At 40.8% G+C, this 21,485-nt stretch overlaps 1 protein-coding gene and 1 long non-coding RNA gene across 2 annotated transcripts; one reads left to right on the top strand and one right to left on the bottom strand.

Annotated features, from left to right (window-relative positions):
* Positions 1 to 6,411: 6,411 nt before the first annotated feature.
* otx2b (orthodenticle homeobox 2b) lies at positions 6,412 to 15,859 on the bottom strand. Its single transcript, XM_031846986.1, has 4 exons — positions 15,435 to 15,859; positions 13,137 to 13,345; positions 12,389 to 12,540; positions 6,412 to 11,753 (listed from the first exon to the last, which is right to left on the bottom strand). The coding sequence occupies exons 2-4, from the start codon at positions 13,231 to 13,233 to the stop codon at positions 11,127 to 11,129; spliced, it is 876 nt and encodes a 291-aa protein (XP_031702846.1). The 5' UTR covers positions 13,234 to 13,345; positions 15,435 to 15,859; the 3' UTR covers positions 6,412 to 11,126.
* LOC116383283 (uncharacterized) lies at positions 14,005 to 21,445 on the top strand. Its single transcript, XR_004212763.1, has 3 exons — positions 14,005 to 16,761; positions 17,395 to 17,510; positions 19,908 to 21,445. It is a non-coding gene; the product is annotated as an uncharacterized LOC116383283 (long non-coding RNA).
* Positions 21,446 to 21,485: the final 40 nt, after the last annotated feature.

Below are 21,485 nucleotides of genomic sequence, written 5' to 3'. Positions count from 1 at the left end.
CCCCCCCCCCCCCCCCCCCCCCCCCCCCCCCACCTGCCCCGCAAACACACACACTCGACTGTGGCTGTATGTTAAAGTGCTGTCTGTCCTGTTAGCGCCTGCTAGGGGGGGTCATGTCCAGCAAATTAAAAAAGCTGCTGTAGGAATTTCGCCAAGTCCCACAGGAGCGACCAGCACCCGTCCCTCTTCCAGCGCTGACCCACTGGTCACTGGTGAATCCCCTGTTTGTATTCCACACACACCCCGGCTCTGGGGAGCGCTCCCAGAAGCCTCCTGTGGGACTGCTGATAATTTAAGTCAAACATTATGTCCGCGCTTGTTTGACACCCATTTAAAGCTTTTCAATCACATGTGTTTGCTACAGTCCATTGCCCAGCCGTGGAGTGCTATCCATGTCACACCCTTTCAAAGACCTAATCAATTTTGTTTGATCAGGTTCCTCATGTCAAAACAATTGATTTTTCTTTTGGAATCCAATTGGTGGACTTATAATTCAGAGTAGGTTAGATGTCCATTTTTGTTTTTTTCAACAACGAAGCCAACAGTGGATTTATAAACCTGACTCCCCTCCCCCGGTGTGCCTCCCCATATCTTCCCAGCATGCCCCTCCTGGTGCATGGCCGGCCAGTGTCAGTGTGCCACTAATTAAGGGACTCTTGGAGAGCTATGGAGCACACTCATTAACGAACTGTAGCATCCTTACTGTCCGGTGAGAGAAGAGGGGAGGGAGGGCGTATTGGGTTTAATGCTCTGCTGGCCTCGTGGCCAGAAGGTCAGGGGGGGACCCACTGAGATGAAAAGTAAAGCTGGCAAATTAATATTTTTCCTGTTGGTTTTCAAAAATTATGTTGGGTTATTTGAAGTGTTTAGAGTTTGTTTTGGTTTGTTTTAAAAATAATTACAGGAATTATTCTTTTTTATGACCATTGCAAAGTTGCTCTATAGCAGTCATGTATTCCCCCCCCCCGGCCCATACAAAAAAAACAACTGCTCCAACTGTCCCCCTCCCTGCCACTTGTTTATTCCATTTTCATGGAAATGCAAAACAAAACAAATGGCTGTGTTTGTCTTTATGAAAGTAGGCCAAACAACCGCTGACAAACAAGAGGGGGAGTTGTAGGTCAGGGCGCCACAAGCCATGTGTAACCGTGCCTGACGAGAGAGCATGACACGATGTAGTAAGCCTCAATAGACACAATAACATACAAACAGGCCTGCCAGAATGATGTAACATCGTCTAGACCAAACAAAAACACACGCGTGAATAAATCAGTTTTCAGAGGCGGCATACAGGCAGTGGACAAAATAACAGGAACATTACATGAATGACTTAAAACAGTTACAAACGCAGTTATTAAGACAAATATACCTCAACTGACTGCTGCTGATATGTCTGTTTTTAAGAGGTCTAATAATTAAGATTTTATAAGAAAGATTTTGAAGCAACGTCAGTCAGAAATCCAAACAGGTCAAATAGGATTGATTGAAACGTCGCTCCCCACTGGAGTTCATTAATCACACGGCAGCACAGTCACTGAAGGGAGCAGCTAATCATTGCTTGTTTGAACTACCGGTCGTAGAAATGTCTGCCTTCTCTCAAAACAGTACATTTGAAAGACCAAATAGCAATGTTTACAGAAATCATGACCGGGTTACTCAAAGTAATCCACAAACCTTACTGTGAGAAAGAAAATAGTTCCTACATGAAACTTCTCACAGCAAGGTCTGTTGATCATCTTGAGAAATCCGGGTCAAAGTTTTTCAGTTTTTAGCGCTTTTAGCACCAAGAGTCTAGTACCATATACTCCCATTATATTTGAGAGAAGGTAGATATCTATATGATCGATATCTCCAAAACTAGGCAACGCAAAACCAAAACAGTCTACAGGTGAAGGGATAAATATGCATTTTTGTTTTTGGGGTAAACCTTCCCTTTAACCTCCATTACAGAGGCCACTATACGTATAAGGAAGTTAATGTTTTGACCTGCTTTGTAAATTGTAAATATTCAACTACAGATATGGATCGGCTTGATGTTCCTTAACATTTATCAATGGAGTTCTGAAGATATTTTTAGGGCTTTTACTCTTGACACATTACAATTGCTCTCAAGTTCACCATCCTTCACTATAAGGGACCGACAACGAATTTTGAATACTGAATAGCATTCTTCTTGCACGTTAAAACCAGTTAAAAGCAGACAATATGAAGCGTAAGTTGGCAAGTACTCCAATATGAATTTCATTAGCAGCAGAAGTTGACCTGTTATTAGTTGGACCACAATGTATTCAATTGTAGACCTAATTTAATTATAATAGATGCACTTGTTTTTAAGTGCCCCCCTATTGCCTATCTCTCTCTCTCTCTCTCTCATACAAACACAAAAATGAACACACACATCATATTCTTTGTCTCCTGCCCCCTCGTCTGGCATAAGACCTCAGGTTAGACACACACACACAACAGATGCCCCCTGACGCTCACTCACATAAAGCGGGCACGTGATCGACGGCCCCGAGTCCACAGGCCTGCCAGCCTCATGGCATTGTGTTCCCCTTGGTCAGGCAGCCGGCCTCCCTAAATACCCTTTTGTCTTGGGCGGGATAACAACGCAGTGGCCAAGCCGCTGGTGTGGCACGCGCACAGCCACACATCCCCCTGGTCTGTGACCCAAACAGGTGGATAGGAGGGAAGGCTGGTTGTGGCGGGTGGACGAAGAGGGAGTGGGGAGGAGGGGGAGGGGAGAGAAGAGGTTGCATCTGTCCCCACACTCAACGTCTCCCTGGGTCAGCCACTGCCCCATATGCTCTAAGGAGAGAGGGAGGCACGCATGCAAACCCAGACTAACAGGTGGAGGGGGAAAAGGGGGATTAAGAGGTAAAAAACTGATCAGAGGAGGATAGAGGGGTTTTGAAACTATCAAATTAGCCGTATAAGAAGAAAGGAGATTTGGCTATCACCTGGAAGATTTCACTTAGAGGAGCTTCTCAACCCTTATTAAGCCATATTAAATGTTTGGCCTGCATTATGGGAGGCACTTTTTGTCTTTGCCTAACGACCATATTGTCTCTCTCACCCTAGAGTGTCATCTCTTAAACAGGCAACTGTTGCTGTGTTTGTGTTCAGGCAATCTGCTCTGTTTTAGTAGTAGCCTCATATTGAGCTGTGTTTTAAGCAGTTTCTCCCTGAGCTGTAGCTATTGTATGTGTGCTGTGTGTGTGTGCAGTAGACCAATGGCAAAACAACATTCACATATGGTAGTTTTTATGACAACGATTCGTAGTTGTGCCTCTAACCTCTAACAAAGCAGTTGAAGCCGAATAGGGTTTATAAAGATACTTTTTCAGTTGTGAGCAGCACGGTGAATGTGGAGCAGAATAGACCTTTTTCCACAGCCGACATTTTGACTTGTCACAGTAGGGAAACAGAAAATGTACCAGTGGCTCAGCTCCATCAAGTGTCCCAGTAAGCCATGCCAGTGAGCCAACATACACAATACCAGAACCCTGGAACCAGCTCACCGAAAAGGAGAGCGGTTGTTTTTTAATGTTATCAATTACACCTGCGCTTTTCCTGCTATGACATGCCAAGATGTCTGCCATGAAAAAGGCCTACATTCATGCCTTTATTTTCCAACGCTGTAGCTGTCCCTGGTCCATAATGCACGCTCATTCTAACTGGGGTTTTGAGTACAGTATTTACATCATGTGTTCACACTGGGAAAGTAAGAACATCTAGTATATTCAAAGATGTAGGCGTGCATGCTGTGTTGGCTTGAATTTGGGGTTTTACAGTGGTTTATGTGCTGCTGGTAGGAAAGTGTCTCAGTCTTGTGGATGTGATGTTTCTAGAAGTTGAACTATGTTATGAACTTGCGCGATGGAGACGGCTGCTTTCATGTATTCGAGGCACGTTGGATGAAGGCATGTGGGCTGTGAATTCAAAAGGCTTAGCTTCTGTGCAATGACACTGGAACAGTTCATTGATGTATAACACTCAATGAAACATTGAAATAAACAAAGAAGAGATTGTGCCTTTTAGGCTGATTTGACTTTCCTCCCTCTGCACTGAAGTCTAACTGTCCATCTAGGTGTGTGTGTGTGTGTGTGTGTGTGTGTGTGTGTGTGTGGGGGGGGGGGGGTCTCAAAGCTCTAATCTGTTGGATGTAGCTAATTAATTGTTGGTTCTTCCTATAGGCCCACTGTCTCACAAGAGACTAGTGTTTGCAGGAGATTAAGAGATCGAGTGTTAGTTAGAAAGGTGTGAATTATCAGTGAGGCCTCATCACATGCACCTGTGTTAATTGTTCTAATGAGGAGTCTTGTGGGCTCAGCGGCCTATGAGGAGGAGAAAAGTGGGTCTTTCACAGGTAACTACAGACTCATGTCTTAAGAGAAGCAGAGGTACCTCATGCACTGATATATAGTCTAAACATGTTAAATGGAAATTAAAGATTATTGTTGTGTTGTGTTTCTGGAAATGGTAAATTACACTGAGAGAAGTCTTGGCTTTTATGAATGAATTCATGGGGCCAGGGATTATGAGTAAATGATATTATTGTTCTACTTTTTCTCTTTGGAGATACACTGTAGCTGTTTTTGAAATAGCGTGTAGCCTGTGGTAATAATACTGGCAGGATGGTGAGAAATTGGCTCCGTTCACCATGAAGTCATTAAATTTGTAAGCCATTTGTGATCAAAAGGTGTGTTTGAGGCCATTAACTATAGAGTTTGATCATGGCTTCCATGCAATGTCAAATGTCAGCTGTTCCTGCGATTTCCCCCGATTTCCGTTGAAAGTAAGTATTAAACCAGAAGAGAATATCAAAAGTGCAATACATAAATGTTGTTAAATACCAGTACTGGCATTTATTATATACTGTATTGTTGCTGATTCACATTTGATGCTCAAAATCCTCAATGTGCTTCAATTTTAAGTGGGATTACAGGCGGTTACGTCCATCAGCTTTTGGGCTCCGGCAACACGCCTTGATCGTGTACGTTTGATGGACTGTACCGTGCAGAAATTAAAACGACTTAAAGATTCATTCTCTACCTGGTAGCAGCAGCTTGAAAAAAAGAAAATATATAGCTTCAAGAAGTGAAATCTTCTTTAGGTCTCCCTCCATCCACCGAGCAAAACCACGAGATGTGAAACCAAACATACTGAGCCTGACATTTTGTTGAGGATTTCTATGTCAACATGTATATTTTGAGTTGTAAATTCCAGATATTTCTAATGTAGAAGTAACATATTTATTATAGGTCTTGGGATTGAGTCCACGTTTGAGCTCTGATTGCATATGGCAGAAGTGTTTTTTCATATTGTAGCTTTACATAACACATGTATGACAGAAACCAACATAGCAATAGTATTACTATACTCTAATATTACTAATCAGTTATCAGTTAGGGCTGATTATACTTGTAATATTTCAGCACTTTACTCTTTACCATCCCGCTGTGTGTGTGTGTGTGTGTGGGGGGGGCAATCACCATTAGGACGAAGCATAATCCCCAATGGAAATATTTCCATTTGTCTCTTCAAGAGATTTTAATTAATGGTCGGTAAATATTGAATCCAAGGAGTTTGAAAGACCTGCTAGCTCAAAGTGCATTACCACTATTCTTTAACATTTTAATGTAATTTTACTATCCACAAGAACAATGAGGTCATCGAACATTAATTCATTGACTATATCTGTTATTTTTGTTTTAACATTTGCAAAGAAGTTTGTTTATACTTAATGCATTGTCCTAAACTGTCAAAATAGAACCTCAATTCTTAAGCAGAAATGTCCTTTCATACAGACAGCCTCCTTAGTGCTAACTAGGTGAGCTTTAACTAACTAGGTATTAACTCGACCCATAAGCATAGTAATAATGTGCGTTTTTTTTAGCATATGCTGAGATCTGGTAATCTTCTTATGGGTTTGAGGTTTTCTCTCTCTCTGTATAATAGCTTAACAGAATACGCCTCAGTAATGGATGGTTGTATCCTCATCCATCGCCCTCCTCCCACCTACTATAACTTGAAATAGGCCATCAAGTGGCTAATGAACTGATAAGCCCTCTGTGTCCTGTGGGGCTTATGAACATCATAAGCCAAATGTTTAGGCATATTTGGTGAGAGCGTTTTTTTTGAAAGAACATTTATGTGGGCAAAGGACCCTGCTGGAAGAAATAGGGCCTCCGCTTGCAACAGTATGAGAATGTGTTTTAATAAATCCCTGCAGGTTATGGAGGAAATGGTGAACTATTTTGAGTATTTTTGATCTATCTCATAGATTCTGCGATGCTGGCTGATGTGCAAAGAATGTGTGGCCCTTTGCTTCATCAGACCTCCAGCTAGTCAAGCTGCTCGTATCATTATCAGGTTTGGATCTCTGTAAATCCGTGGATTTGTGTGAGCAGTCTGAGAAATTAAAATAACATGCTTTTTACTGCGCTTACTTCAAATCTCTTTAGACTTCATTTTTTTAAAACGTCTAAATCTGTTATTATGTAGGGCTATACAAAACCCTTTTAATTTAATCTTTGACAAGATTATCAAATTCATTGATGATGTCACAAACTTAAATAATTTCAGAAAATGTCGACTAAGCCTGGATAAGCACTTTCAAGGGGAATCTGCTGGATTAGCTTAAAAAATATTATTATTATTATTTTTTTTTATTAGTTGTTGGCACATTTTCCACATCATTACGTTATTGCTTTAATTTTTATTTTCATTACAATAAATACACATGCATATACTGTATATCTCATGCACCCTACAGGCTTCCAAACAAGTTGTAAGATCTAAAAGCAATTTGGCAATTTCAATCTAAACTGCCTGATGTTTTTTATTGAGAGCCATGAATAATTATTGTTCTTAATTATTATTACTATCTTTTTTTCCTCTTCTTTAAAAAAAACAAACATTTTTAAGCAAACTGTCCCACATTCCTGGGCAGTTTTCAAGGTGTCCTTCTCTCCTTCTCTTTTTTGTCAACCATTCTGCCCTCTCGTCTCCCTTATACTTACGCTTCATTCATTGAGTTCCAGCGACAGCAGCAAAAGTAGATCGTGTGACTTGGATTACTTGGTTTAAGGGGAAACACCTGCAGACTTGTGCAGGACCTTGATGGAATCGTGCTCTCACAATCACCATTATCCTAACTATGATACGCGGATTGATTCCAAATGATATTTTGTAAAAAAAAAAAAAAAAAAAAGATTGCCTGCTCAACTCTGATATAATTTTCATAAATGATGATCAGACCACATACTCGGTGAATACCCCCTCCCTCCCTCCCCGCAGGCGCTGCAGCTTTGCATCAACTTTAAACAGGCCGATGTATTGCGGAGAAGGACTCGTGTTTGAGACCGACCGGACAGCATCCAGACCGGGGGACGAGGGGCGCTGTTAGACAAAAACCAAGAGGGATTAATGCAGCGTCTGTTGGTCCCATATGCTCCTTAGCGCTGCTTTGGTCTTGATTAAAACTCATTGTATGTATGAAGCATTGTGGAGGCCGGATGTCTAATCCTCCTCATGACTTGTGCACTTTGAAGACACGAGGCTCCAAGGTTACAATAACAAGCGGGGTGAAGCCATTGTATTTCAGTTGATAGCAGTGGGCATTGATTAGGGCCATGTGAGTGCATTGTTTAGCGTGGAAATGTAAAGTGACACGGACGGCGACTCTTTAAATCACTCTATGGGGGCCTTACTTCCTAATTGGCAGTTTATAGTGACTAGATATCATTTTATAATGTGGTAGCCTACCACCTAATATTGAGAGATGTTTGTAAGAGCTATACATTTTTTTGGGGGTGGAGTTTTTGAAACTTTTCTCGTGGTTCTTTCTTCATTCAGTCACTCGATGCATCTCTCTCAGTCGTTAGAAATGGTTGTTTTTCTACAGCTGACATTTGGAAGTGACCCCTGCAGCCTGAAGCACTTGTTCCCTCTCTTTTGCTCGAGCAGTCTGGATGAAGGAGTTGTTGACACCGAGAGGAGACGCGTCTCATGAATATTCAGGCTTCTGTGAGCCACGGCCATTGTTTCCAAGTTCAATTGTGGCATTGTTTATCGCCATAACGATGCATGTGTGTTGCTAAACTTGGCGCTGTATTGTGGCGATATTATAACTGATTCTTGAATAGTAGAACGTTAAAATTGGCCTGTGTGATAAACTAAAAGAGCAAAGGCACCAACAGGACCCGGATATAAACAGCTATTTCTGCGTCACCCTTGAATAAGTTATGGATACGGGTTATTGTATAATTTAGTCTTTCAAAAGGACAATCCAACCGCCTAACACACACACACACACACACACACACACACACACACACACACACACACACACACACACACACACACACACACGCACCTATTTTTGTGTCCACGCAGGAGTGGAATCAAAGTCGCTCTCCTCTTTAACGCTTCGATTATTTCAAGCAACGCTTTTAATTAGTGTGCTCCTTTAGCGGAGACTCCAATGAAAGAGAGATTATTGGCAATGTCAAGGATGCTAATTGAATGTTGGACTTCTAACAATTAGCCCGCTGCAGAGCCATGTCGACTCGTTGCAGATCCCAGAGCCGGTCTGACTTTTTTTGTCTCCTCAAGCTGACAGTAACGTTGGGCAAAAAAAGTAAATACAAACAAACGCTCCTTTAAACAAATTAATAAATAATTACATTTAAAAAAGCAGCCTTCACCTTCTGACTCCTCGGATTTATTTTAAGAAGCTTTAACCTCTCATGTGCACCGTCACATGAAATGTGTGAATAACCCCTTTATGCAAGTGAAAAAGCTGTAATCCTGTATAAAGTATTTCAAAGTCATCTACACTCGTGAAAAGTCATATCATATTTTTTTAGGAATATTATTATCGAGTTTTTTCTGAGTTCAGGTTCAAATGAAAAATGCAGCACACAACGTTGCTGTAAGCAGTGACTTTGTGGGTTTTAGTGCCGAGTTTCTTCAGATTTCTCACTTTTTAAATTCACCACTCAGCAGTGATAATTTCTGTAAATATGATATTTACAGAAAGTATCACCTACACTGCCAGCTACCAAAAAGCATCAGTAAAAACAATAAGAGCAGTGATTTTCAGCTCAGTTTTTGTTAAGTTAACCCTGAGGATTTACAGCTTTGCTGCAGTGTTTCCGATGCATTACAGGGTTTTACACAATAAGTGAAGCAAGTTGGTGCAGATTCTTGATGGCTAATGAAATATCAACGTGTGTTTGTTAGGTGAAATAGCAGGCTTCATATTAGAGCGCACATTTGAGAATCAGGCATGTAAACCCATGTGGTGGGCTTTGATTGAGGCCTTGCTGCCCCTGCGCCTCAGAGAACCCCCCGCCGGTAAAATATTGGGATTAACATCTCTTGGACGCCGGGATTAAACTCTGCTTTCTCAAGCCGCACACTCTCTTTGTTGAGACGATCTGAATTGAACTAAGAAAGGGGAACTTTCTTATTTTTTTTTAATTCTGCCATCTGAGCACAGGATAAACTACGACCCCATATTTTTGTAAGCGTTTGACTAATTCGACTATTTGTTGTAAACAGAACTTTAACATATTTTTTTATGTATCGTCCCATATTATTATATTACTATGGAATACAATCGATACATGTAATTTAAATCCGCATTGTGTTAATAGGCGTTTTGATGATATCACATATATTTGAGTAACTAATGATGCATGAGTGTGGTCGCCATTGAGAAGCAAGAGACGGTAATTATTGGTCTAATTAACGCACATGCAAAACTGCCGTCCTCCATTTTTTGAAAATAGGCCTTCATGTTCTTCTTAAATCAGTGAGTTTTTTCCCTTTTATTTTACCCTCAAATATTAAGTCTAATTTTTGAAGTTATGCCTTTTAGCAATGAAAATTCTCGTCATCATAAGTTGAGGTTCTGTTGGTTTTTATCACTATTATTTCGTTTGATAAAAGGTAAAATGTGCCTTCATGTTTTTTTTCGACTATTGATTTTTAAATGTAATTATGTATATAATAACACATAATACTCCTGTACCTCAAATAAAGCATATTGAAAATACACTCTTTGTTTTGCACACACTGCCTGTCACTTTGTTCATTCTCCATTTTCTCTCCCCACCACACACACGCGCTTGCGCGCACACACATACACACACACAGATCGTTTGTTGATGAAAGAGTAAGCTCACAGGACCTTTATTCATGTCTTTTCAGCGGTGAGGTCACACCATCTTTGGAGCCAGTTAAGGATCCACCATCACCGTGTGTTGAGATCAATGGAGGGGAGCAAAGTGTGGAGCTCTCAGCAGCCGAGAGTCATTTCCGGTATGGCTAACTCTTGATTATATCTACCATTTGCTTGGAAAGTCTCGTCTCTCTTTGTGATGCCGGTCATTTAACCATTAGCATCTTTCGTTGTTCAAAAAAAGTTAGAAATCTATTAAAATCACAGCAGAGAGTCTGATGCGAGGGGGGCTCACAAATTGCATACAATACAACAGATCACAGTTTCGAAGGCTAGCACAGATAAAAAAAACAAAAACAAAAACCACATATGTACCATTTATATAAGACACACACTGATTGTCTCTTAGAAACTACATATTGATTCCTTATAAACACTTTTTTTTCTTAAATAAAGTAGTGCATCTATGTCCACACACCATCCTCATGTCTCTGCCAGCAGGTCGGCAAAGTTGTGTAGAAGCTTTAAGGAGGTCTGTCCAGCCCGAGCCCTTCACGAGGAGAATGAACGTGAGTTATGTTCTTGGGTAAACATTAGTTCCGTGGCTGTGGTGTACTTTTCTTTCAGTCCATTCTGTGTTGCCCTCAACAGGTGTTTTTACGCATAGAGGCACACACTGACAGACATGGAGGAGGGGCTACAACCTGTGAACGAACGGAAAAAATCTCTTAGCCAGTGCTAAAATAAATTAAACCTCTCCTCTAGGAGGATCAAAGACCATCATGCCAACAACCCGAGGCCCCTGAGAGCCCTGCCTCGCCGAGCCCGGCTGACATTTTAACCAGTCCGATGTGTTTTATTGAGGGGTGGTAGCGCCGTGTCTGATGTGATCGTCACTGTTTGTGCACCTTTTTTTGACAGCTGATTGCTCTGTTCACAGGACCTGGAATTTCCACGAGGAAGTTTGATCCTTATAATCCAAGCAATCTGCATTGAAGTTCAGCTTCCACGACGCCGCTTGGTCCTTATAATCCAAGCAGTCTGCTGTGGAGTTGAAGCCCAGGCCGGACGTCCCGTAGCCTTGGGTGGAGATGGACGCCGGGGACTGGTTCAGATGGCTTGTGACCGCGTTTGTGCTCATTGGACTGAGAGTTGAGCCGGGGCCTGACAACTGGTGGTGCATGGGAGTGAGGTAAGAGCCGCAGTCCATGCCACCGAAGTAGGACGTCGAGCCGGCGTAGCTCTGGCTGTAGCCCGAGGCCTGGGTGTAGGTCATGGGATAAGACCTCTGCATGCAGGAGGAGGAGGTAGACAGGGGGTCTGAGAGCGGAGAGATGGACGCCGGGCTCCAGATGGACACTGGGGCGGCGGTGGTGGTGGAGATGACGGGGGCGGTGGTGGTGCTTGTGGGGGGCGTGAACTGGCCGCTGGCCCCGCTCTCTGAGCTCACTTCTCTGGTTGGGGAACTTTTCTTTTTGGCAGGTCGCACCTTGTTCTGGCCCCCGTTCTGTTGCTGCTGCTGCTGCTGGCGACACTTTGCCCGCCGGTTCTTAAACCAGACCTGAAATAGTCACATATTGGGACATGTAAGTGTTTGAGATCCCTTGATATAACCCAAATTCTACGTTTCTCTAATGCACAGACAGTATATAGTTTCACGTGCAAATAATATGGAGTTTTTAGTGATTAGTGATTAATTTATTTCAGTCCAAATCGAGATGTCTAGAGATCTAGCTTCTCTTTAATAATAATCAAACTAAGTTTTTGGTATCAGTGGACGGATCGGTCTTATTTCATTGCTCAAATTCTTGAAACAGGAATTTAAATTAAATTATCTCACCCTACTGGCAAAAGTTTTCCACTTGATTTAAGGAAAAACGAAATTCTGAGCTTTAGATTTACTGTCAGTCACGGGTTAAGACAAATGTTTCTTGCAGTGCAGACATCAGATATATTTTTACCAGATTCCTTCGAGCTTCTTTTGTTTAATTTACCCCCCGTTAAAGAGATGTAGGAGTAGTCTGTACTATTTTTCACATTATAAAATCTAATAGTTGTCTTAACATTTAAATGTCTTACAAAATGCGCTTTCGCTTTGGTGTCTCACAAATAACAGCCAAGTTTGTTTTTTCATACCTAAAGTATTTCTCTATATTGATCATTTTCAAAATATGGCTGATGTTCTGGTTAACTCACCTGTACTCGGGACTCAGGTAGATTGATTTTCAACGCCACCTCTTCGCGCATGAATATGTCCGGGTACCGAGTTTTGCCGAATAACGACTCCAAAATGTCGAGCTGTGCGCGCGTAAAAGTAGTCCTCTCTCGCCTCTGCTTCCGTGGCGTTGCTGCAATGAAAAGAAAAATGTAAATCAAATGAAACATGTAACGTATATGTCCATCTGAAAAAGAAGTTAAAGCAAGTAACGAAGATCAAAAGTCATCAAAGGCAGATGTCTAACAGAATCACGGTATATTTATGTGCTATTGTTTGCGTAATCACGCACAAGTCCTGTGAGACTCAGACGCCGGTGGCAAATTAAATCACTCGACGTACTTTAGACTACTGGGCCAAAACAAGTATGCAGTTTGAGCAGAAATCAAAGCAATTTGTCAGTAAATAATTTGAAAGGCACGTCAAAAAATAAAGTCACACAAGAGGAGACACACACCACAGTGAGAGTTCCCTTCACTGTTGAGTGCGTTTGGGCAAGACATTTGGTAAAATAAGGATTGTAATATAATATTGGATCTTTAGCAATTATTATAACTCATCTGCATTGTATCCCCCAAAATGCAATATTCACTAAATCCTTAGATTTGGAAGTTTTGAAATAGGTCCTGATGACACGCTGTAACATTTCCAGTCCATCAAGTTTATGTCCCCAAGCAATTACAGTCATTTCATTACACCTTTTTTATTTTTCAAAACGTTTAAACCCACCTGGATAGCCCACTGATGGATGCAAAAGGTCCATTCCGGAAGTAGTTAAGCTGAGGCCATTGACTGTGTAAGGTGGTTGCTTTAGATACGACATCATGCTAATGTTTGTCTGAGGGCTGAAGTTGGAAAAAATTTTGAAAAATGGATGGAGCTCCCGATATGTACTTGGGGTACTCTGCTGGCCGTGTGGTCCGTCTTACACCGGGCACCTGTTCCAAAAACGACAAGAGGAGAAGACACCGATGAAGATGCGCCTTGTGAAGAGATATTATGTCTGTTGTCGTGAAAAAAAGCCCTCTCTCCAAAACGTACGGCGCCCCTCAAAAAACACCAACACTTGTCCAGCTGTCCTCGTCTCTACAACCCCCCACCCCTCCCACAAACAAAAAGGAATACACCGGCACTGTGATCGCAACAAATCACTTGAAAGTTCAATTCGAGACAATGGCTCCTGTATATGAAGTACAATTCAATTAGAAATAGGAACGTTTAACTGTCCAGGCTATTTAATAAAATACAACAAAAAAAAACAACTTAATTTTCGTCTTGTTTCGATTTCTTTGGCTCTATTTTATAGTTAGACCTTATTTTATTTAAAGTGATGTTTAGAAATGTTGACAGAAAATCAGTGGCATGTGAAAGAAGAAACTGAATTGAACCTTTTCTATAAAACACGCGTAGTCAACATAAATATTACTTATCAATGTAAAACCCTATTCTCTGTCATTTAAGAAATCCTGAATAATCTATAATCTGTAATCTTTTTAACAAGACTGGTATTCATTTTCAAGGCAATTTAGAGAGAACATTATTTATATATATATATATATATATATATATATATATATATATATATATATTTAAAACACGACATTATTTGGCGCAGAGACGCTTTATTCTCAGTAGAAAAACTTGTGCTTCCTTATTGAACACGTAACAGTTGTTTAATCAGAAATAAATGTGCTCTGTGATGTTGATTGGTATATGTGTGATTGCTGTCACTTCAACTTCAGTGACCCTCACCCGCTATCCCCACTGCGCGTCTTGATTAGCTGCATTTTTTTTTTCAACATCCAACGGTTTTAACCCCCTCATCCCAATCTGTCACACTTAAAACACACCCGTCTACCAGTTGCACACACCCGCTCAATAATGATCACCCTGTCCAAGAATTAATTATGATAAATGTAGTTTTTTTTTGTTGTTGATGAATTAACAAGATAATCCGAGTGGCATCTAGCTGGAACTGCAGTTTGATATTAAAACAGCATAAAGTGCTGCAGGCTCCTTCAAATGATGCTACAAATCAGCAACTGTGGTGAATTGTAATCAAATTATTTTTTTCAGTCTGACGTGAATAATCATCAGAAAAAAATGAATCTACAGAGGAGATATATTTAATTATTGAAAATGTTTATTGAACCGAGCTAAGCCCCCAATTTAGCCGCATAAAGACAATCTGTCAGATCTTCGAAAACACCGGTGAAATATGAAATGTAACGTGTTTATTGTCTTCGAAAGGTTTCGTCTCTGGAGGAGGAGAGTCAGCAGAGACACATTTTCTTTCGATAGCAGGCCTACATGTTCTTTATTTCCAGTCCTCCACAGTTATCCATTATGTCGTCTGTAAATTCATGTCGAGGTCAAGTGTGCAGCATGAAATGAAAAGGGTTTCGTTTTAAATTGAAACTTCACTCAATGAATTAGTCCTCGGTAGCAGCACTGGCTTCAGTTAGTGAGGGTATGAAATTAGTAAAATATTAATCATACCATTATTATAAAAAGGCATTAATAATAATAATATTAGAAAAGCTTAAATTTAGCTTTGGATCTGTCTTTGTTTCCATTAGCAGAGACTATCATGGTGTCACTTCATCAGTTTGGCATCTACTATAATTATCGGATGCTCTGTGTGCATGTGCATCATTTACTTCGATTTGTGTTGATCTAAAAGGGTTTGGTGACAGACACACTTACTTCTCTGTGCCCATAAAAGGCTGAGTTTATAAGATAGGGTTGAGCCTTCATGGCATTTCTCTTGAGTGTGTTTTATTTCAGCACCAGCACTGTTGAAACGCTGCATTCCGTCTTTTAAAGAAATGCTTTTGAAAGCCTTTAAAATGTGGTTTTATAGGTGTGATTCAGCTTCTAATTATTTTTTACTTCTTTGACTCTTTCGCGATAACTTATTTTGAAATAGGATCATAATAAAACAAATAGGCTAATAATAATAATGATGATAACGATAATAATAACGACATTTTAAATAATAATACTACTAGTACAAGTAAAACTTACCCTGGTATCGACGACTGTAAAGTTCTTTGTCTACTTGGTTTCCTCCTGGAGAAAAAAATACAACTCGGTGGTGATAAACGGCGTCCTGGCGCGTAAAACAATCGAAAACCAAGTAGAAGCAGAGGCAGTCGTCTTCTTTAGTGGCAGAAGAACAGCTAAAATAAAAGGATAAAAGTTAAAGGTTGAGCGTCTGCATCCGGTTTAGAAGCGGTGCGACAGCGGTAGAGTGATGGAGGAGACTGCATGTACGCCTTTAGGATTTGTTGGTGTGTTGTGAGTGAAGTGGTTCGAGTTGGATTTTGTACAAACTGCCAGCCAATGGGAGCCGCAGGACTGAGCTGAGGTCTGTCTCTGTCTCCGTCTCTCACACCGGTGGGGAGGATGAGGGTTTTTTTCTTCCTTTTTTTTTCCTGGGAAACAAATGTCTCCAGCTACTTTTTTGACGCACAGTCCTCAGCCAATGGCAGCGAGAGAGCGACTGACAACATCCCCATCCCTCCGCAGAGAGGGTACAATGACAATAAATAAACGGTATGCCGGTGGATGTCGAGAAGTGGAGTTTAAATCGAGGAAAAGTCAGTTTAGTCACATTTTTATTACATTTTATATTCGACATTGCTGTTGCTGTGGATGCATTGACCTGAGGAAAGTTACATTGACGGCTGGTTCTGCGATAAATGCGCAAATAAAGAGTTAAAAAACACAATATATGTCCGGTTTATATGAATGCATAGCCTACTCATATACATATTTTTAATAGTTCCAGTGTCATCCAATAATGTTAATTATGTATTCACATTTTAAAAGTTTCAGACAATCGAGGAATATAAAAGCATCTTAACATGAATTTGCGGATAGACCCGAAACAAAACAAATGTAAACTGTTTATAGGTCTGTTTATTTGTATAGAAGAGTATAAAATGAATTATGTGACAAAAAGACATGCAGGGGGAAAAAAATCGCCTGGACTGAAGCAGTGCTCGAAGGCTGCACCGTCCTCTCACATTCCAGCGCGTCGGAAAAAAAAAGGGGATTTAGAGCGACTTATTTCCTTAAAACTGTCCTCCCATCCACAGAGCCAGTCAGTCAGCTCCCATCAGCCTGATACGGGCCTGCACCAAAATTCACCGACACTATTTACATGGGGGTTTCCACCGAGAGACACCAAGCAGCCGATGACTTCCATGCAGCACTGGAGCTGCAGTGTGCAGAGATGAGGAGAAGTGAAGGGGGGAAAGGTAGATGCAGGCCGGTTCTACTGATGGAGACATTTTCACTTATTTTACTTGACACGCGTTCTGCAAGAGGAAGATGTGAAAATATGAAGGTAGGACTGTTTTATTTGATTTATGAAAAAAAACGGTATTTTTAAGTTGTATGTTGCAACATTGAAATAGCATGTAATAAGCAAATAATAATAATGTGTCGTTTTTAAAAACGTGATGTTATGATGACGTTTAGCGCAGGATTCATCTTATTTCATAATTACCGGAGGACAAACAAGCTTCCTCTATGTCACTTGCATTTTGAACTCGCGTGCCCATCTCAAAATAATATGCCGAAGGTTTTTGTCACGGCTTGGTAAATGTATCATCTTAAGAGGCTTTGCGGAACACCTACACACTCTCTTTCTCACACACACACACACACACACGCACGCGCACACACACACACACACACACACACACACACACACACACACTGCGCGCTTGCACGGACACACCCGCTCACTTCAAACAGATTTCAATATTGATTTAGATTTATAAACACAGGCAGACCGTGGGTTTTATGATTCGTCATTTTGCCTCTCTCTGTGGCTCGTGTGGAAGGCCAGAGTCAAAGGTGCAGTGACAGCTGCTGGGAGAACTGGTTTCCACTCAGAGCTGCAGCCTGCTGGGGCTCACACAAACTCGTACAACATTTATCAACTTTACCAACTCAGTGACATCTCTTTTGACAGATTTCGATCAGAAGAAGCCGCCGATTGGATCATAACCCCGGATTTCTTAACCAGTCTGCAGAAGGGGAGGTTTTGCTGTGAGTGTGTTAGGACACGAGGAACTGCAACACAATCAGGTATCCCTGTTTGTTTATTTTTTAGTTTTTTATTTATGTTTTTACTGATGGATAATACACATGTATTTTGTCAGCTAACGAGATGAAAAAAGTGGAATAAAACCACATAAACTCACCTGTTTATGTTGATTTCAAATTCATGTCATCGAGCCTATCATAGAGAGCAGCTTCACACGGGTGGAAAGATCAACTCTTTGGGTATTTTAATTATGTTTCTGTTTGCCTTATGACCATCACAAAGGTCATGCTTCCCACATTTTTACTGCAACAGACTCCAGACAAAAATCCCCATATTTATCACGGGGTGCAAAGTTTATATTGAGATGCTATAGAGACATAAAATGTTTTATATGCTTTCCCTACTTTTACTTACTTTATAGCCTGAGATTTCAGAGTAGTCAGCTTGCAGCTAAAAAAACAAATAGATTTCTAAAAACGTGAATTTAAGCTGCTGATATTTTAGCAGCTGCATGGTAATGTACCCTGACGCGAGACTTTCAAACGGCTGCGTGCAAAATCGTGACGTCTGATGCAGTTATCTGCCGGATCTCACCGTTTAAATTGCTAAATAATTTATTAAAGTGTAGAGCCAGGCCCTCCGCAGGGACTTTGTATCTTAAAAGGACGTTTAAAGGGAGAAGGAGTTAAACGCCTCTGGCGAGCAGCGCTCCCACTGACTCCCGGCTAATTGACGACGACGGCTTTTATCTCCGCCTCTGCTACACTCAACCTGAGGGCGAGGATTTCACCAGGCCGGCTCCAACCTGTGATTTCTACCAGTTAATGCGTTTAGCCTATGCATCTTTACTAATGCATTGCACAGGCATGGATGTTTGACCCTTGCTTTGAAAAGAAAAATATTTTTTCAAGATTGGATAATTACCGAGCAGGCAGCCCCCTTCTCCCCCTGCTCTGCGCCTCATCCAGGCATAAAAAGAAATAATCAACAAATCATAGAATGGATAAATGCATGTTCTACAGATTTAATGGAACAGATGGAGACACAACAACATTAGCATTTAAATTCCGTCTCTTTTGCTAAATAAATCACAGACAGATTGTGAGTTATGTGAATTTAAAGAATATATGCATATTTACCACATATATATCTTCTAACTATCGAGGCAGCTTTACTCTCCTCTGTCTTTTTCCCCTCCTTGTCTGATATCCGCATGGCTGAATATGAGGAATGTGTTGGTGGTATTAATTCTGAGCTAAAAAAAAAGAAGAACCAGAAAAAGGGAATTAAATCCAAGAAAGGCTATTCATATAGAAATTATTAAAATCTGTAATGTCAAGACAAAGCTTTTCCTTCGGCATTTGGGATTTAAATGTACCTGAGTCAATACTGCCATTTGACTTTAAAACAATAGGTTATTTTAGAGTTCCTTTTATCAATATTTTTTTTTTACCTTCTTTTCTTTTTTTGTAATTAAACCCAGAAAGTTATAATTTATACCTAAACTACTGGGTGAAACCCTCCTTTAGATATGCACACCTTTAAACTAATCTTGCTTTACAGATTGATATCTCAGTTATTATTGTGACTGAAAAGCTAACATTTAAATGGTGTTATAATGTTTTTCAAATTCTTTTAATTCAATTTATTGGGTACGTATATGTGGCCGTATCTTTTTTAAAACCTGGCTGTAGAAGCTATTATTGTGGATAGATATGGAGTGTGTGTGTGTGTGTGTGTGTATGTGTGTGTCTGTTTGGTTGTGTGCGTGTGTGGGTGACAGAGAGAGAGAGAAGCTGAAGTAGGATAATCACAAGCTGTATTTTAATTAGCCTGGCAGGTTTGATAGATACGTTGCCGCTGCTGCTGCTTTGCAAAAAAGGTGCAGTGCATAGTGAGAAAGGTCTCTAAACAGAGGGCTTTCCTCACACTGTTTTCTTATCACAAAGGAGCTAAACCTTTGTGTAATGTAACATGTAACTGACCCGAAAGGTCATCAAAACACATTCAGTCTCCTCCCCAGGGATTAAAGAGGGAGAAACCCCATTCAGTGTCAGTTTGGAGAGAGTTTACTGACACAGAGGCACACAGACAGATTCACCAGGCAGCACTCTGCATCTGGGAGTTTATCTCTATAAAATCATTCACAATGTTACAAATTTAGATTTGGCTCAAAGTTGTGCTTAAAATGATCGTAGAGAATGCTGTTGAATGAGTCTGTAATCTAGTTTTTAGTGCTGTGCCTCTGTAATGAAAAATATGTGCTGATCCTGAAAATATTGGGTTTATTTTCCAAACACACATTTTTCCCCCCCGTCAATTCAAACGTTGGTGCCTCAATAAAGCCGTGGCTGTGTGTGTTTGCCAAGTGTGCTCTTTCCATTAATACGTCATGCCTTTTAATTAGTGCCATAATTGTTTGTGTTCTGTTTGTGCAGGAGTTCGCCAACAAACAAACGGATGCAATTAAACACTCGCCTTCAGATCATCAATGAGGAGGCAAAGTCAAGACTGGTAGAAAAACCAACAAGGACAAATGTAAGAGGGAAGAAGACTCGGCCTCCTCAAGGTTAAACTTGAACTGTGTTAAGAACTCGACTTCACGCAATCTGGATAGTTCTTTCTTCTTCTACAAACACACACACATCACTGTTTTTGATGTTATATTTTGTAACTTTGCTAAAAAAGTGTTTGTTCTGTTTATTCTCTGCCTCCACAATGTCCCGAAAGTAATTAAAAAACTAATTTGCAAATAAAGACTATCATTGTCAAACCACCACCCTGCTGTCTCACTCTCTCCCTCTCAACCTTAGCCATCAGTAGCCTTCTCCTCTGTGTGCTGAGGTGTCTGCATGTCGAGTAAAACCTGCCCTGCAGACCGGACCTCTCAAGTCTTCAAAGGAGTAGGAACTCAATGTGGGGATTTGTTCAGGCTTATTTGGTAACCTAGGATTTGAATTGGATTCTGGGAGGCATTCATAACACATTTGAAAATGTTACATTGTGTGATTTTGTGTGTAATCCCCATAATAAATTTTAGAAATGGTCACAGCACTTGCACGACTGTGACTATTCATGATTTATCAAATGGTTTTCTTGTCTTGCCTCTCGGGGGTGAGGTGTGTGTGTTGCCGGCAGGGAACGGGAAGATCTCGTCCGTTGGACGGGAGAGCCGTTGAGGAGATGATTCCTGTGTTTTAACCTTTCTCTCAACACTTTTTTTTTTTTTCCGGACCTGAATATGTGATGGGGTCAGCCACCGTGCCTCCAGAGGGATTCTCAAAGACCCCCCAACAGCACTGGTGCATTACTACAACCTCTAGTCTAGTGGATTATACCTCCCTGGTAGGAGGGTTAGTGTACACACACACACACACACACACACACACACACACACACACACACACACTGAGGGTACAGTTTATTAAAGTGTGTATATTTGATCAAAGCCACAGCTATAGATTAATAAGCGGTTCTCTTTTCTCCAGCGTGCCTTGTAAAGTGCCTCATACTTTGCATTAATACAGTGAAGTAGAAAACTTAAGCATTCTATTCAAAATATTTTTAATTTCAAAAGTTGAACTGCTGGACAGAAGTTGTCTCCTACTTTGTGTAAAAATCCATTCTCAGCGTTTGATCACCGCACGTTTCAAGTTTCCACATCACACTTGTGTGTTTGACATCCAGACTCGTTGTGATGTCACACAATCTTGCACTTATACATAAGGTGAGCAAATTAATTAGAAAACAGCTTTGTCGTGTCAAACTCTGTACATGCATCATTCTGCTCAGTGAAGGTAAACCATCCAAGTGAAGTGGCAATAAGCAAATGTATTTTACGACTGGAGGGGGGCTTTAAATGTGTTTTAGATGGTCCAGAAGGAGTGAATCATTTGATGGCTTCCCTGCTTGGATTTCTTGTCTGGTACACTCTCCCGCCTTAGTTCGATAAGAGCGAGAGCAGTGTTGTGTGTGTGTGTGTGTGTGTGTGTGTGTGTGTGTGTGTGTGTGTGTGT

This window comes from Anarrhichthys ocellatus, unplaced genomic scaffold, assembly GCF_004355925.1.
Source record: "Anarrhichthys ocellatus isolate YVR2014 unplaced genomic scaffold, GSC_Weel_1.0 scaffold7, whole genome shotgun sequence".
In the NCBI taxonomy this organism is placed as follows: domain Eukaryota; kingdom Metazoa; phylum Chordata; class Actinopteri; order Perciformes; family Anarhichadidae; genus Anarrhichthys; species Anarrhichthys ocellatus.
The sequence above is the reverse complement of the archived record's forward strand: the minus strand, read 5'-3'. Positions and strand labels throughout refer to the sequence as shown.

Bases quoted from the DNA above. Each gene is read 5' to 3' on its own strand.
- otx2b (XM_031846986.1), bottom strand. From the start codon at position 13,233: ATGATGTCGTATCTAAAGCAACCACCTTACACAGTCAATGGCCTCAGC. The intron at 12,541-13,136 runs GTGGGTTTAAAC...TTTTCATTGCAG, and splicing joins TCCATCAGTGGGCTATCCAG to CAACGCCACGGAAGCAGAGG. The intron at 11,754-12,388 runs GTGAGTTAACCA...TGACTATTTCAG, and splicing joins TACCTGAGTCCCGAGTACAG to GTCTGGTTTAAGAACCGGCG.